The following is a 16,868-nucleotide window of genomic DNA, read 5'->3' on the forward strand; positions in this document are numbered from 1 at the left end:
AGAACTTGAACTTGACTTGGGACTTTCTACATGTGAAGCATACTACAAGAAAAAAAATAGTTAAGTCTCAGTTGGCATCACGTTTCTGCTGCCAGGGCAGCAGTATAAAGGTTTAGCAACTGCTTCTGTTCGTCTCAGTAGGGAAGGGAGGTTACAGCGGTCTTCAGTTTTCTGTTGACCATCCCTCTGTTTGACTGATTGGTGAAGTTTTGATATCACTGATATGGCAACATGGTATGTCCAAAACTGCAATTACATGGTTCACAAAATTTAATAGTTCTTTGGAAATGGGTCTTTATCTTACGTATTTTTTAATAGTTCTCCTAATAACAGCTTCTCTTTAAATGTTGTGATGCTGTCTTCTAAAATGATCTAGTTTGTTAGTACATAAACAAGTAAAGTAGAACCATACTTTCCTAAATTATATTCTATGACCATGAATTAATTAAATCTTATAGCTGCTTATTTGTTCAGGGTTTCAGATATTCTTAAAGTAAGAAATATATTTTATTAATTTTCTTTATTAAATGTTGAAACACTTGGATTTTAACAGTCTTTGAGTTTTCAACATTTGCTACCACATGTATTTAAAAGGAAAATCAGCAAATGTATTCTTGTGCTTTACTAGGCCAATGGAGAATTCAACAGAGATTGTGTCATTTGTGTTGGCTATGTATGGGAACATGGGACATTTAAAATACCTGTATTTCACTCTGGCACTGCTATTTTACGTATCAGTTATTTTAGCCAACACTGTTGTTATTATCATTATTTATTTGGACAGAAATTTGCATGAGCCCATGTATCTATTCCTGTGTAGTTTATTCATTAATGAAATATATGGCAGCACATCTATGCTGCCCTGTTTGATGGTACAAATTTTGTCAGAGGCTCATGAAATTTCTGCCTTTTACTGCTTCCTTCAAATATTTAACATTCATTCATATGTAGGTGTTGAATTTGGAACATTGACAATGATGGCATATGATAGATATGTGTGCATTTGTAAGCCTTTACATTACAATGCCATAATGACTAAAAGGAAAGTACAAACTGTCATACTTGTTATCTGGATAGTTTCGTTTGTAGAGGTTGGAGTTTTATTGTCTTTCACTATTCGTATGAAGCGTTGTCGGACTGTTATCAACAAAGTGTTTTGTGCACATCACCTTGTAGTTGAACTTTCTTGTTCACCAGACAGAACAGTGTCAGTCGTCCATGATCTGGTTTTTGGCCTTATTATCACTGTTGCTGGTCCTGTCAGTTACATTACATACAGTTATATAAAAATTTTGCGTGTGTGTTTAAAAGGTTCCAAAGAGACCAAAATGAAGGCCTTGGATACCTGCACTCCACACTTAGTTTCTATCATTAGCTTTGTCTTTGCCTGTTTTTATAGTTTGATCTCTCAGAGATTTAAGTCAGTTCCATATCCTCTCTGTGTTGTCTTGTCTATGTATGTAGTGATCATTCAGCCTCTTCAAAATCCAGTCATGTATGGTCTTAAACTGTCAAAAATTAGACATGCTTGTAAAAATTTGTTGATATTAAAAACATCTCAACTCTACATTTTCATCGAGAGTATTTCAATTCTACACTTTAAATACATTACACTCAAGATTGTGAACATCAGTTAAATTGTCAATAAAATTGTAATTGCTTTAAATACAAAACTTCAATCTTCTTGGGTTGCTGACTTATAAGACATTTATCAATGTCACTAAGAGCAAGAAATGTTTTGTGATTGCAATGTTCCACATGCAATTGTTAAAATTTTCAATAGAATTATATTGATGGAGGATCGATGCAGCACAGTGTATACCCACAGAGTGTAAAAGGATCTGTAGTAGGGAACAGCAAATTGTGGTCTGTAGTAAAATTTGGCCTCTTCACCAATATCATTTGACCAATGAAATTTGAAATTTTCCCATATTGGGCTTCATCAAAACTTTCATACAAGATTCACTAACATGTTTTCAATGTAATAACAAATAATGAAAATTTAAATGAATGACACCGAATCATCAATCATCAATAATCAACACATGCAGGACAAAGGATAATTACTAGGTTACAGTATGTTTAGCTAGTTTATTTGACATGAGAGGGAAGACACTGAAACAATCACAAAAATTCCAAAGATTACACTATAAGGCCCAAGGTGTGTTTTTATTCTGGTTATAACACTAGGATCTGAGAAGTGTGTACAAGTATTTTGGGCTCTACAGTGTAGTAGAAATCTGTGGAGTCACCTGCTAGTTTGCCACCCAAGGGAGGCAGCAGGGACATCACAGACGAGTGGAGTAAATCAAGCGTACAACCTCATCTGATTCGGCACACTCAGGTTCAGCAGGTGTCTTGCTAGGAGCTTGTAAAAAGGCCATCACTACTAAGATAGCAAGACTTATCACACAAGGATATGCTTGGGGAGGAATTCATTCGATCAAAGTGTGTGTAATTCGAACTTTGTGTATCTATATCAACAAAGTATGGTGCAGTTTTCTCTAAGCACTGCACAGCACTAGCAGAGCTCAAGTTTCTACAGTGTTGACCATACTATCTGCTGAGAGGATTCACATTGATTATAATTATCACAGTGTATATTACCCCAAGTGCTAACGCTCAGGAGGCTTTGACTGAACTGCTCAAGGCCATCAGTGACAACAAAAAGCCCAACGGATGGATTCTACATTGGCCCTTCAGACCACGTCTGTTACGCTAATGCCTGCATACAGAAACTGGTTAAACCAGTAAGGAAACAAATTAGAGTGTGGCTCAAATTGAGCACCTCTGCATTACTGGCCTGTGTTCAGGGAATCGTGGGCATTAGACAACAAAGTCCTGCCACTGCTCTTTGAAAGTGACACTTTACTAAGTACACCTGTAAAATCTAATGCCATAAACCAATAGAACGGATCAGCTGTATGCTCTACCTTTACAAAGATATTAATGTTCAGTTTTAATTGAGACTGTCAAAGAGGTTTTAATATACCCTCTACTGCATGGTGTTTCCATATGGGAACATACCCTGATATTTGAAAATAACACTACTTGGCCTTTACAAAGAAGATGGGGCATTGTTTTTGACCTGTTATGTACTTGGATGACATCACACAAATATGCAGCATTGGAAAAATACTTAAAGGACATGTAGTCAACTTCATTGTAGAGCACGTTTAAACACAGCTTGAGCTGACCAAAATGCTGTACAAAGGACAATTAAAATAAAAGAAAGTTAACAAATGTATAGAATAAGTAAAATACAAGGAAAGCATGTAAATATATTGTATAAAGAACATGTAAACATACTAACAAAAACAAGAAAATAACAAGTGGCAAATATACAATTATGAACATGGCAATGGACTAAAAGGTTAGCGAGCTAAAAGGCCAGTGAATAAAAATGTGTCTAACCTAGATTTAAAAATCGAGATGGAGGTAGTCATGTAGTAAGTTATGACCTGTTTTTATAAGGGAATGAAACAGAATATTATTATTATCTTAATAAACATATTGATGAATTAACGGTGCCAACAAAAACTGAACATTAGAATTTTCCTAAATGTGGAATATGTAGCAGATACGTTGTATTGGATTACAATAAATTGTATAGGTGTAATAACAAGTGGCAAGTGAGAGTAGACAAGGTATTATTTGACAGTTAACTATTTGAAATAGTACTACTACAACTACTACTACTACCAATAATAATTATAATAATAACGATAATAGTATATTAATATCATATATATATTGCAATATTTATTCATCAACACATGACCCCAGACTCATTCAAAGATTTCAGGCCTAAACATCTCCTGCTGTATGTGCCCCTCCACATACTTGTATAAGTAGTACTGTAGTTACTACTTGATTCTTGTGTTATTTTAAAAATAAGTCTATTTATTTCAATTCTTGAACAAAATGGGAACATATTAGACCAACTAAAGCTTGAAAGCTTTTAAGATATGTCTTTGTAACTGCTGTAACTCTTAACCCAAGGAGTGTGCCAATATGTCTTTGCTTTTCTAAATAAATGCTGAGGGTGTGGCATGAGTAAAAATATTGCAGATGTAAATACTTGCAATGTTAAAGTAGATTCCATTTCTGTAAAATATACAGATATATATATTTGAAATGTAAAACTGAACACAGACAGCTCACAATGGTCACTATTTCCATGGGTTTCTGTGACATATCAGGCATTGAATTAAAAGAGAGGCATGTTTTCACTTTGAACAAACATATTTTTTAACACTCTGCAACTTGGCTAGTTATAATGTTTATTTCATAGTATTCATTTTTAGTCAGCATACCCTCTATCTCTCTACAGTATGTTAGCCTCACAAGAGTGAGACTGCAGTATCTGAAATGTAACAATGAGCCTAAGACATTTTCTGAACCAGGGGTAGAAAAACGCATAGATCAGAGGGTTTAGAAAGGAATTAAAATAGAACAGACATATCACAAAGGCAGCAGATTTAGCACTGAGCAAGATGTCCTTGGCTGTAAGGACAATGACATAAAAGTAATATGGGCAGAGACATATCATAAACGTAACTACTACAATACCAAGAGTTCTTGCTGCTTTCAGCTCAGATTTCTGAACAGTTACAGTCACTGAACCCTGAAGTGTGACAGCTACTTTGTGAGAGCGCATGGCATGAGCCTGAGACACAGCCGTCGCAAATACTCTCGTATAAAGAGCTATGATGGTGATGACAGGAGCAAGAAAGGACAAACCCAGGTCAGCGAATACAGCAATATAGTTACCAACAACTACACACTCACCAGAGCAAGAAATATACCTGCCTGGGCTTTCCAGATTTTCCTTCACCATCAGACTTTGAAAGACTAAAGAACCTATCCAACACAGACAAACACAGACTTGAACTCTTTCTTGAGTGACTTTGGTGGAGTAATGCAGAGGATCACAAATAGCCACATAACGGTCAACAGATATTAATACCATGGTTCCTACTGAGGCAGCGGTGATAATATATGCTACACACAGATACACAACACACATGATATCACCGAGGAACCAGCAGCCATCTATGAGCACAATTTGAAAAAACATTAGGAGGCCCACGAAGAAATCTGAGACAGCCAGAGAGAGAAGGAGGAAGTTGGTGGGGGTGTGGAGCTGCCTGGAAAGGGAGACAAAACACACACATCAGAAAAATCATTGTATGTGAATGATTATATTTATAGGACACAAGCAATGACTAAAATACAATAAAATTAATTTCCGTCAAACTCTGACATGTTTAAAAATCTCTTTCAATTCAATGCACTACGTGTCCCTTACTTGAAGTGTGAGATGGAGATGATGACCAGCAGGTTAAGAGTTGCGGTGAGCAGAGAGATGGAGGACAGTATAATGTAAGTCATAATGGCCTCAAAGTGAGGACGCTTTGTCTTCTTGCAGGAGGCGTTGTGGAGCTGTGGAAAGCAGAGTTCAACTTCTTCTAAGGCCTCCATCAGTACAGAGAAGAAGAGAAGCTGTTGAGCTCTGTCAGCTGTCTGTCTAAAGTTCTCTGAAACACAGCTGATTTATGTGTTCCCTCTCACATCTCCTCTGCTGAATTGTTTTTCTGATGTAGCAGACAATGACATTACTCATCCAACCTTTATTTTTTGTCAGTCTCCTTTTGAGTTTTCATCATTGTGTTCCACATGGGATTCCTCTTCCTAACACTAATTCACCCTGACCTAGCCTGTTTTAATACTCAAATAATGTGCAGAGAACTTCCATAAACTCAACAGCATATTTTTAGGAACTTCCAAACCACAAATTTGCACTGAATGAACGACTGACTGAATAGTTGGCATGGAATTGCAGCCTTGTTCTTGTTCTGCCTGCCAGTTCTGTTCACCCATAGACTGTTTTTGAACTCTGTCTTTCTGCCTTAGCTTTTGGTTTTGTTCTCCTGATGAATGTTTTCACATTCCCCACATCGCCTTACCTGCCATTACAGTAGGTCTGAATAACCCAATTAGTCTTATAGACCTGTTATATGCTTCTTGAGGTGGGCTTTGCAATTATACACCCACAGCTCTGCAATTACATAATTACGGCCGATACACTGACATGCCTCTCAAAATTCGAAACATCGCTGCTACTCTGACTGCATACAGCTTATGATGACTGGTTTCTTGATCTGTGGTACCTTTGGCCCAATCATCTGAGGCTTTGACAGCAAGATAAAGCAGTGAAAATATACAAAATAAAGCGTACACTGAAACTGATATTGGTTTTCTTCAGTGGGCATTTGGCTTTGACAAGTGGCTAAAACATGTTTTTACGTTTTTACCCCATGTCAAATAACCTGAATAATGGCAATCTACAAAAAGTCTGTTGATCTGCCCATCCATCTATCCCAGCACTACTGGCATGATGTTTTCATTAAATATGGAATGGACATTCATGGTCCCACAGGATGGGTCCTACTGTTTATGGTGACTCCCTGACTTATCATGGGAAGATCAGGACTGGATGATGTGGCCAAAAACTTTTTCCCATGTTTTAAAAACCTGCTTATGCGCACACATTTTTGTGTAAAAAGGGTATTAGTTGTCTTGAGTGATGACAGACCTGTAAACTGTGACGTGATTGTACCATGCATGCTAAATGATTGCTCAGTGACATCAGTTCTCTTTCAATCCTAACTATGACTAACCAAATCACAACCACAGTGGTGGCAAATCAGAAATCAAACATAATTTTTCTGTTATCATATGTATTTTGTTGATAATTGTGTGGAGGACTCATTGGAGAAAGAATGACTCGCAGCCTTTTCTGTTATGCAACTGGGCCTTTCTGAAATTTGTCAGTGACCCCGTTGTTTTACTTGTTTGTTTGAGTTGATGCCCTGACTTGGTGTGCAGTTTGTTTAATTAGTCTCAAGTGATATTGAAGATGATGAAATGTTGACAATTTAGACTGTAATGACCATATTGTGTATCTGACTTTTCAGTAGTGTGTGGGGTCAATAGTTCTCTACAACTGATGGGATATTTTTTACTGAAGTTTCAGTTGTTTGCTTAGTGGAACATCCCATGAGGCCAACACACAGTAGCCATGTAAAAGCCAGTAATTAGCTGTATAAAACATTGCTGTAGCCAGTCCTGTTCCCCAAGGCCTGTTCACCATTGTAGAGGTGACACACCAGGGAGGTCACAGCAGAGGACCTAATGACTCTCATTACAGTTAGCTTACATCACCTCTGGGCTTGTTGTTGCTGTTCCTAAAATTACAGTAACTGTAAGGCAGTTTCTTTGCAGACTTTTGGGATGCACGTACTGTCACATTATGTATAACCAGCGTTACATAGAACTGAAATGTAGCATTTTATTGGACCTTACCCCATGGACCAGTTTTGGAGATGACAGATGTATCACCTCCAAAACTGGTCCAATATTAGGCCTGTTTCTTGTTTCATAATTCATTTGTCAGTGTGGAAGAATCACTATCGGAGTGTGTTAACGGGATAACAGAGGCTGCTGAACTGAGGCATGTGGTGGTCAGGAGGGAAACCTCAGAGACCAGGTGATTAGAAATGATTAGAAATGAAATCCAAAACCTCTGACGATCAAATCACTGGAGCTGACGCTAATACCAACAATAGCTCAGCCAGCAACCCCTCCACCGAATCAGGCAAGCTTCCAGATAAAACCTATGCAATGTGCAAAGAACTATGCAACTATGCAAGGAGATGACTCAGTGAATTCAGCGTGGCATTAATGAATGTTTCGATGCTTTTGAAACCAACTTTAAGTTGCTAGCAGCGTCACAGACTGATCTACAGGTCCGCATGGCTAACCAACAGTTAGCTGCTCGCGACTTTGCAACACACATGCAGGAACTTCAAGCTAAATACTAGGAGCTGACGAAACACAACAGTCTGCTTCGGGCTCGACCTGGAAGCCCGTTCCCGGAGACATGATACAAATATCGTAGGGCTAGAGGAGGACAGTAGACTGACTGAATTTGTCTCTACATTGATTCCCAGATTACTCTGAGAACTCGTGTTCACAAATCTTTCAGTCGAATAGACTACTTTTTGGTCGATTCCTGTTTAATCTCTCATGTTACTAATACATAATACCAGAGTATATTAATCTCTTACCATAGCCCCATAACAATGATCTTTCCCTAACTAGACAATCCTACTCCTGGCATTTCAACCCTTGCCTGCTTACTGACAAAATATACATTGATAATATTACAACTAAATTAAAAAAAATTATAGAAATTAAAGATAACAGCGAAGTGTCTGACTCCACACTCTGCAAGACAACAAGGTTGTTATCTGTGGAGACATTATCTCATATGAGTCTGCTGCTAAGAAGGAGTAAGAAAGAGAAATTGAGAATACTCTCCCCATTCTTGAGAGGCGTACCAAGTCTTGAAATCTCACAAGGACTATAACAAGATAATGAAACTTAAATTCAAGTACAACTGCATCATGGGCAATGGCAATGGCATGGCAGTCAAATTAATAATATCCTCTTAAAATTAAGACAAAAAATATTTTAACTGGGGGACAAACCTGGGGGGGCTCCTGGCACGGCAGCTTGGAGACCCTCTCTGATATTAGACGCCTCCTCAATACTATCTATGTCAACTGCAGGGGGAACTCCGGGGTGGCAATCTTATCTCTTGATTTGCACAAAACTTTCAACGTCAAGCCTAAGTTTTCCATCCTAACTAATGGTGGCCCACAATCCACTGCACACCTCCCTAAAGCCACACAACTGTATGTCACCAAGCGGCTAATCTTACATGAATGGAAATCGCTGATTTCTCCAAAGATGGCTGACATGATCTCAGTCATACAGATGGAAAAACGTTTTTGAGGAATGACTCATTTATGAGGTTTTCGACCATTTTGGAAAACCTTCTTTGCCCACCTGGAAAAGGCCAGTGTGGGATGATCCACAAGTAGCAGCTATCTGATGTTATTTTATTCAAATTTTTGCATATGTATGTGTCTGATTTGTGTACATATCTGGGCCCGCTGTGTGTTTGACTTATATATGCAGTGGAGTTGGCATTGGTTCACCTACAGTTTTAAAAGCAAAGCAATTAACTATGGTAGAAAAAAAAAAGTTGTGCAGCTGACAAATCTACAGAAATATTGTGATGCAATCATGTCAACATGGACCAGGAATGGAATGTTTCCAGCATCTTGCGGCTGTATGTAGTATCAATATAGGGGTTGTAATAAAGTGCTTAGTGAGTGTATATCCTTTAGGAATCAGAAACTACCTCTATGATTTAACACATTTCTTAATAGTGGGTCCCTGCAGTAGAAGAAGCTATAGATTTCACAAAGCATTTTCAGCTTATTCCGGGGCAAAGGGTAATCATATAGGGAAAAAAAGCTTTCAACAGTGCTGAAAGTAGTTCGTTGCTGCAGGACATTTCATGCAAGTAACATGGTGACATCTGCTGGTTGACTATTGGTCCTGCATTTGTATGAAGTCATTCAGGCCTTTCAGGTCTTTTGATATGTTGTTCTTTGATCAGTGAGTGACTGTGCTATTATAAGGGGCTGATTTAATGTAATAACTGGCTTTAAGTAGAATTTGAAATAAGGGAACATGCACATGTGCAAACACAACCTATTTTGACGTGATTATCCTTGATCAACTGATGTATTATGTCCAACAAATCCAGGCCCATTTGGAAACTAAGTTTCAGCAGATCTGATCATTTATTTAATGTGTAAACACAATGATAAGGGTTGTTCATCAGATTGGAAAGTATGAACTTGCCTTTGTAATCAGAACTACTGTGCTGTATCATTTACTACTGCAGTTCGCTTGGGTGCCCTCTCATGGCCTTTAGTAGGCACATCAATATGTCTTCATCTAACTGTTCTCCTATATAGTAGCTAACAGGTTACACTGTATTTTTTTCAATACATTTTTTTTCAGTTTCTGTAATTGTGTTTCCGCACTGAAAACTGTTTGAAAGTCAATCAATTGAAAGAACTTTCAAAACTATCTCAGCAGGTGACTAAAGGTGACTGGGCCTTTGCTGTCATCTAACTTACTTCTGTTTCATGATGTTTGTTTTTCTCCTGTTGTTAATTCCCCTTTTTCTTTCTGTAAAGCAATCTAACTTTGTTAAAAAAAGTGCTACATGAATAAAAAATTGTTATAATCCTGAGTTCAAACACTCATTGAATTACGTCAGAAATGGGATAAGCATGTTAAACATGACTGTTTCTTTAGGTACAAAAAGTTGAGATTTTGGTTGCCACTGCTTGCAAAACTGTGTATAAAGTAGTTGCAGAGCTTGAGGTCTATAATAATAATCCTGTTTACATGAATATCCAATATTATATTTTTACAGAAAAATACCTCTTCATTCAACATCAATTTTGTTAAGTACTCCTTCAAACTACTTCAATCATAGTTGTATTGTATCACATTATGTACATGTAGGATTTAAAAATTAACTGGTCAGGTGCCTGCCAATTATTACACAGATTATTGCTGTGAGCTGGGGGGAGTTGGATCTACAGAAAGACACAATGCAACAGACATAATGTTACATAACTACATAACACCAGCAGATACGTCTAATGGCTTTGGTTATCCCATCTTTTCCTCTAGCACCACCATGAGGATGAAATTTGTTTTACAGGCTTCCAACAATACACAACAATGTGTTAAAAGGCTACTGATGACATTCCTGAAGAAAGTGTTCAAAGTTGGTTTTAATATTACAGTGTCAGAATACCGAGTTTGTTTGTGCTGAACATTGACAGTGGAAAAATAGGCTGGGGAATGAGCTCTGCTTAGGCATTATATACACCAAAAAACTTCAATAACTCCATGAATGACAAAACAAGGAGGATTTGCACGTAACAGGCACTCCTACAAATAGCAAAACATTGCTGTTGTGGTGTTACAGTGATGATAGATTATGTATTTATATATTTTATTAAATCTTGCTTTGGTTTTTGTTGAAACTATAAAAATCCAATATAGTTTAGGAGTCCACAAGGTCATGCTTTAAAGTCATGGTAAATGTTTTCATAATCACATCATAGAACAGATGCAGTTGTTTGGGTTATAGGAAAAGAAGGAGGAGCCAGATAAATCAGCTTTATGATACAGAACATTGGTCAGAAAGCTGCCAGAGCTTCACAGTCTCTCCTCTCCTTCTCTCTCTCTGATTATGGAGACCTTGAAAGGAAGTGAACTCTGCTTTCCACAGCTCCTGAATACCTCATGCAGGAAGCCGTTGCAACATCGTGCTGAGACTATATTCCTTTACATCTTGCTGTCCTGCATCTCTTTGCTCACTGTGGCTCTCAACCTGCTGGTCATCATCTCTATCTCCCACTTCAGGCATGAATTTTCAAGCATAACCTAACATTTTTTTTTATTATTCTTAATATCAAAGTGTCTCAAGAGTAGGCTGACAAACAATATAGATATTGTTACATAACAGCTTTTTATGAAAATATATCATTTTAAGATGAAAACATTCTAAAAAGGTTACATGTTTTGCATTTTGGATTAAACATACTGCTTTTGCTACTACAACTACTAACTCTCTTATTATAACCATCAGTGAATGTATTAATCATATGAGTGTTGTAATTCAACTTCACTACAGACACAGAAGTATTCAAAACTAGTACATGTGCTGCATCTGTTGTCATGTCTAGGCCTTTGATGAGCACATCCTAGCTATTCAAAAATGTTATTGATGTTCTGTATTGTTGTATCTGGACATTGTATATTTAACTATTCATATTGTAGCAGATAATATTTTTAGGACTTTCACAACTGCTGGATAGAATAATATGCTCAATGATGATGTTCTTTCTCTCCAGGCAGCTTCACACCTCCACCAACCTCCTCCTCCTCTCTCTGGCTGTCTCAGACTTCCTTGTTGGCCTACTGCTGATGCCGGTTCAAATCCTCCTCATAAGGGGCTGCTGGTTCTTAGGGAGCTTAATATGTGGACTATTTTACTATAGCTCTTTTATCTTAACATCTGCCTCAGTAGGAAACATGGTGCTCATATCAGTTGACCGATATGTGGCCATTTGCGACCCTTTGTGTTACCCCACCAAGGTCACTCTAAAAAGAGTTAAATTCAGTGTTTGTCTGTGTTGGGCCTGTTCTGTAATGTATAACGGTTTGATACTAAATGTCTTCCTGAAACATCCAGATACATATAATTCCTGCTATGGAGAGTGTGTAGTTGTTATTAACTTCATAACAGGAGCTGTTGATGTCATGTTGACCTTTATTGGCCCCATTACTGTAATCATAATTCTGTATATGAAAGTATTTGTGGTGGCGGTGTCACAGGCTCGAGCAATGAGGTCTCATATTGCAGCTGTCACACTCCAGGGTTCAGTTGGTGTAACTGCTAATAAGTCTGAGAGAAAAGCAGCCAGGACCCTTGGTGTTGTTGTGGTTGTGTTTCTAATATGTTTCTGTCCTTATTTTTATCCCTCTTTCACGGGCCAGGACATGTCAACTGATGTGGCATTTTCAATTTTTGGGGTCTGGCTACTTTATGGTAATTCCTGTCTAAATCCAATGATTTATGCTTTTTTCTATCCCTGGTTTAGAAAATCAATTAAACTCATTGTTACACTTCAGATATTGCAGCCTGACTCCTGTGATGCTAACATACTGTAGAGAGGTCTGTAGAGCACTTAAAAAAAGGGAAAGTTTTCCTGTTGCTACTTCATTAGTCAACTATGTGCTTAAGGAGCAAAGGATAACAGGAAAAAGAACTTGGTAACACCATCTAAAGAATTTGCTCTTTAATTGGTTGTGTTTAGGATTTTTTACCTGCAAAATAAAGAGCAGGTTCTCATCAGTTAAGCCTTCAGATTCCTTTGTGTGACAATAAACTCTCTTTAAACTTTTCCCTGCTTCATGTTCTGTGTGTGCATTTTGGGTCCAGAACTAACTATAACTCACTTAAGTTATAACAATAAATAAATAAGTGGGGAAAGAAGAAGTACAAAATAACAGATTTATATTGATACATTTGTTGCAAGACTATATCCTAGTTTCATCTGAGAACAGGGCCAGTGAAATGTTCCTTTTCCTCTTCGGCCACCAGTGAATCCACAGCCTCTAGATATTTCATTTCAGGCTGGAGAGTTTTACAGTCAGTGATGGCTCCAAAATGGTCACAGGACAAAAGCAAGCATTTTGGTCTATTTAATTATTGAGATCTTCACGCTGATGGAGGTTAACACATACTGTACAGTCATTACTATGAACATGTACATTGGGTTACTCTAACAAACTATGCAAGAATGATCACACACATGTACCATACATGTAGCACTGAGACATGTTGAATCCAGTTTCACTGAAATGATTACAAATGCTTCGGCCTTTCTTTACGTCACTCATCTCTCATGGACCATCCTTCTCACGGAACAAATACACACTGGGCTCTATTTTAACAGTCCATAGCACATGGCGTAAGTGCATTTAAGGTATGTCCATGTGCACTTTTGATATTTTAATGGCAGATAAAAATAGGTACTGTGCCAGGCACATGGTTCAACAGAGGAGGATGTCTGCAACACTACTTGCTCCCCACCTATAATGCTGTCTTTCTGATATAATTTTTGATAAGCATTTTTTATATCTGTCACTCATCTCTCATGGACCATCCTTCTCATGGAGCAAATACACATTGGACTCTATTTTAAACATTTCAAGGCAATTGGTCTAAAGCACATGGCACAAGTGCATTTAGGGTGTGTCCATGTCCACTTTTGATATTTTAACAGCAGATAAAAATGAAAGCTGCACCAGGTGCATGGTTTAAAAGAGTTGTACTTAGTCTCTTAATTAATCATGGGGGTGTTTTGGGTGTAACTTACAACAAACCAATCACAGTTCCATTTCCTTTGAAACTCAGGTGTGCTTGCACCTAGGCAGACTGCTATTTTAACGGTGCAGTGATTCACAGAATTAGTTTCTTTTAGCGGCAAGTTGATTCCATATTGTGACTGGCCAGTGAGCCCAGTCTAGGCACATGCATTCAGCACGCTCTGTGCACCCCGAATCGCAAAGAGGGGGTGAACACATCAATGCACTACGCACAGCTTTACAAAGAAGCAACCGTACAAATCACATTAGACATCTTTTATGTTATATTATGCGAAGTATAAATACATTTTCGGTTCATTATTAAACTGCGGAGGACAAATTTAGTCTAAGTGATGATCGGGAAACAGTGTGGTGGATTTACCAGGTAGTAAGAAAGAACGCTTCTCTGCAGAACCTCATTTATGTCGTAGAATCATCCATGACATATGGCAATGTTATGCAACACACAATATGCCACAAAGAATGCTCTAACCACGTTCCATTTGACTCGTCCTAACATCTGAATCACTTTCAGCTCACTACTTGTGCATAAAAGGCAGAGTGTACGCGTGTTGTGCACCCATCTGTGTAAGGGCATATAACTACCTTGATAATGTGCCCTTAAAATAACAATAAAATACTGCGCCACTGACCTCAGACCAGGTTTTTGTTGGTTAATCGTGCAATCATTTTGCACTGCTCAACATAGCTATGCACCTGGCCACAACTCATTTTAAGACCAACATGTCCATGGGTGCTCAGATTGCCGTGTGTAGGTAATGCCTTGCTTTTTCCGACTTAGCTCATTCGCCTGAGCGTCACAGACCAGGATAGGCAGGACACAGTCCTGGATAGGCAACTAATGGAACTTGGACATTTCAGTTGCTAAGTAAATACAATTAATTCCGTCTCATAGAGGTGTACTCCATTAAAGCCAATAAAACCATGTAAAAAATAAGATAGCAGTAGATTTCTTTCTTTCAAGACTATGTTTTTGCAGTAGTGTAGTGTTCAGAACAATATTTTTCAGTTGCAAAGTCTTTTAAAAATTGATAAATAAATTAGTAAATTGGCCATGATCTACCTAAATTAAGTGGGGCTTAACTGTATAACCCTATGCCATCCGCCATAGCCTCAGGCAGTGGTGGGCTCTCTCCTTTAATGTCAAACTCAGTAATTTTAGTTATTTAAGTATAATATATTAGTATATAGTAATTTGAAATGCTTTGTATACAGTAATAATGTAACCGAAGGTTTCAATAAATCTTTTTTTTTGTGTGTTAAAACTATAAAAATGAAATCAACATAGTTGAGAAGTTCACAAGGTCATACTTTAGAGTCAGAGAAAAAGTATTCGATCATTACATCATACAACAGATGCAATTGTTTTGGTAATGGGAAAAGAGGGAGGAGCCAGATAAGGGTTATTTTAGGCTTTTATGACAGAAAACATTAGACAGAAAGCTGCCAGAGCTTCACAGTCTCTCCTCTCCTTCTCTCTCTCTGATTATGGAGACCTTGAAAGGAGGTGAACTCTGCTTTCCACAGCTCCTGAACATCTCATGCAGGAAGCATTGGCAGCATCGTGCAGAGATCATATTTCTTTACATCTTGCTGTCCTGCATCTCTTTGCTCACTGTGGTTCTCAACCTGCTGGTCATCATCTCTATCTCCCACTTCAGGCATGAATTTACAAGTATAACCTAACATTCTTCTTAATATCAAAGTGTCTCAAGCGTAGGCTGACAAACAATATAGATATTGTTACATAACAGCTTTTTATGAAAATATATCATTTTAAGATGAAAACATTCTAAAAAAGTCACATGTATTGCATTTTGGATTAAACATACTACTACTTCTACAACTACAACTAACTCTTATTGCTATTGTAACCATCACTGACTGTATTAATCATATGAATGTTGCAATTCAACTTCACTACAGACACAGAAGTATTCAAGACTAGTACATGTGGTGCATCTGTCGTCATGTCTAGGCCTTTGATGAGCACATCCTAGCTATTCAAAAATGCATTGCATGTTTTTCACTGTTGTATCTGAACAATGTTTATTTAACTATTCATATTGTAGCAGATAATATTTTTAGGACTTTCACAACTGCTGGATAGAATAATATGCTCAATGATGATGTTCTTTCTCTCCAGGCAGCTTCACACCTCCACCAACCTCCTCCTCCTCTCTCTGGCTGTCTCAGACTTCCTTGTTGGCCTACTGCTGATGCCGGTTCAAATCCTCCTCATAAGGGGCTGCTGGTTTTTAGGGAGCTTAATATGTGGACTATTTTACTATAGCTCGTTTATCCTGACATCTGCTTCAGTAGGAAACATGGTGCTCATATCAGTTGACCGATATGTGGCCATTTGCGACCCTTTGTGTTACCCCACCAAGGTCACTCTAAAAAGAGTTAAATTCAGTGTTTGTCTGTGTTGGGCCTGTTCTGTAATGTATAACGGTTTGATACTAAATGTCTTCCTGAAACATCCAGATACATATAATTCCTGCTATGGAGAGTGTGTAGTTGTTATTAACTTCATAACAGGAGCTGTTGATGTCATGTTGACCTTTATTGGCCCCATTACTGTAATCATAATTCTGTATATGAAAGTATTTGTGGTGGCGGTGTCACAGGCTCGAGCAATGAGGTCTCATATTGCAGCTGTCACACTCCAGGGTTCAGTTGGTGTAACTGCTAATAAGTCTGAGAGAAAAGCAGCCAGGACCCTTGGTGTTGTTGTGATTGTGTTTCTAATATGTTTCTGTCCTTATTTTTCACCTTCCCTTGGGGTTCAGGACACATTAGGGAGTGTAGCATTTTCACATTTTGTGGTCTTTTTGCTTTATTTTAACTCCTGTCTAAATCCAGTGATCTATGCTTTTTTCTACCCATGGTTTAAGAGATCTATTAAACTCATTGTTACACTTCAAATACTGCAGCCTTACTCCTGTGATGCCAACATACTTTAG

At 37.9% G+C, this 16,868-nt stretch overlaps 4 protein-coding genes across 4 annotated transcripts; 3 read left to right on the forward strand and 1 right to left on the reverse strand.

Moving 5' to 3' along the window:
* The first annotated feature begins 632 nt into the window (after positions 1 to 632).
* Positions 633 to 2,365, forward strand: LOC111218047 (olfactory receptor 4P4-like). The gene is made up of 2 exons (XM_022740140.1): positions 633 to 1,046; positions 2,345 to 2,365. The coding sequence occupies exons 1-2, from the start codon at positions 633 to 635 to the stop codon at positions 2,363 to 2,365; spliced, it is 435 nt and encodes a 144-aa protein (XP_022595861.1).
* Positions 2,366 to 4,327: 1,962 nt separating this feature from the next.
* On the reverse strand, positions 4,328 to 5,484 carry LOC111218049 (trace amine-associated receptor 8a-like). Its single transcript, XM_022740141.1, has 2 exons — positions 5,312 to 5,484; positions 4,328 to 5,150 (listed from the first exon to the last, which is right to left on the reverse strand). Exons 1-2 carry the CDS (start codon positions 5,482 to 5,484, stop codon positions 4,328 to 4,330), a joined length of 996 nt encoding a protein of 331 aa, XP_022595862.1.
* A 5,713-nt stretch (positions 5,485 to 11,197) lies between these two features.
* LOC111218675 (trace amine-associated receptor 13c-like) lies at positions 11,198 to 12,681 on the forward strand. The gene is made up of 2 exons (XM_022741087.1): positions 11,198 to 11,370; positions 11,862 to 12,681. The coding sequence occupies exons 1-2, from the start codon at positions 11,198 to 11,200 to the stop codon at positions 12,679 to 12,681; spliced, it is 993 nt and encodes a 330-aa protein (XP_022596808.1).
* A 2,709-nt stretch (positions 12,682 to 15,390) lies between these two features.
* Positions 15,391 to 16,868, forward strand: LOC111218679 (trace amine-associated receptor 13c-like). The gene is made up of 2 exons (XM_022741091.1): positions 15,391 to 15,563; positions 16,049 to 16,868. The coding sequence occupies exons 1-2, from the start codon at positions 15,391 to 15,393 to the stop codon at positions 16,866 to 16,868; spliced, it is 993 nt and encodes a 330-aa protein (XP_022596812.1).

The sequence above is a fragment of the Seriola dumerili genome, unplaced genomic scaffold, assembly GCF_002260705.1.
Source record: "Seriola dumerili isolate Sdu_G_001 unplaced genomic scaffold, Sdu_1.0 BDQW01000052.1, whole genome shotgun sequence".
NCBI classification, from domain to species: domain Eukaryota; kingdom Metazoa; phylum Chordata; class Actinopteri; order Carangiformes; family Carangidae; genus Seriola; species Seriola dumerili.

Excerpts from the sequence above, each read along its gene's own strand:
- LOC111218047 (XM_022740140.1), top strand. The coding sequence starts at position 633 with ATGGAGAATTCAACAGAGATTGTGTCATTTGTGTTGGCTATGTATGGG. Across the intron at positions 1,047-2,344 it reads CCATAATGACTAAAAGGAAA|GTTCAGCAGGTGTCTTGCTA; the intron begins GTACAAACTGTC and ends CGGCACACTCAG.
- LOC111218679 (XM_022741091.1), top strand. The coding sequence starts at position 15,391 with ATGGAGACCTTGAAAGGAGGTGAACTCTGCTTTCCACAGCTCCTGAAC. Across the intron at positions 15,564-16,048 it reads ATCTCTATCTCCCACTTCAG|GCAGCTTCACACCTCCACCA; the intron begins GCATGAATTTAC and ends CTTTCTCTCCAG.
- LOC111218675 (XM_022741087.1), top strand. The coding sequence starts at position 11,198 with ATGGAGACCTTGAAAGGAAGTGAACTCTGCTTTCCACAGCTCCTGAAT. Across the intron at positions 11,371-11,861 it reads ATCTCTATCTCCCACTTCAG|GCAGCTTCACACCTCCACCA; the intron begins GCATGAATTTTC and ends CTTTCTCTCCAG.
- LOC111218049 (XM_022740141.1), bottom strand. The coding sequence starts at position 5,484 with ATGGAGGCCTTAGAAGAAGTTGAACTCTGCTTTCCACAGCTCCACAAC. Across the intron at positions 5,151-5,311 it reads ATCTCCATCTCACACTTCAA|GCAGCTCCACACCCCCACCA; the intron begins GTAAGGGACACG and ends CTCCCTTTCCAG.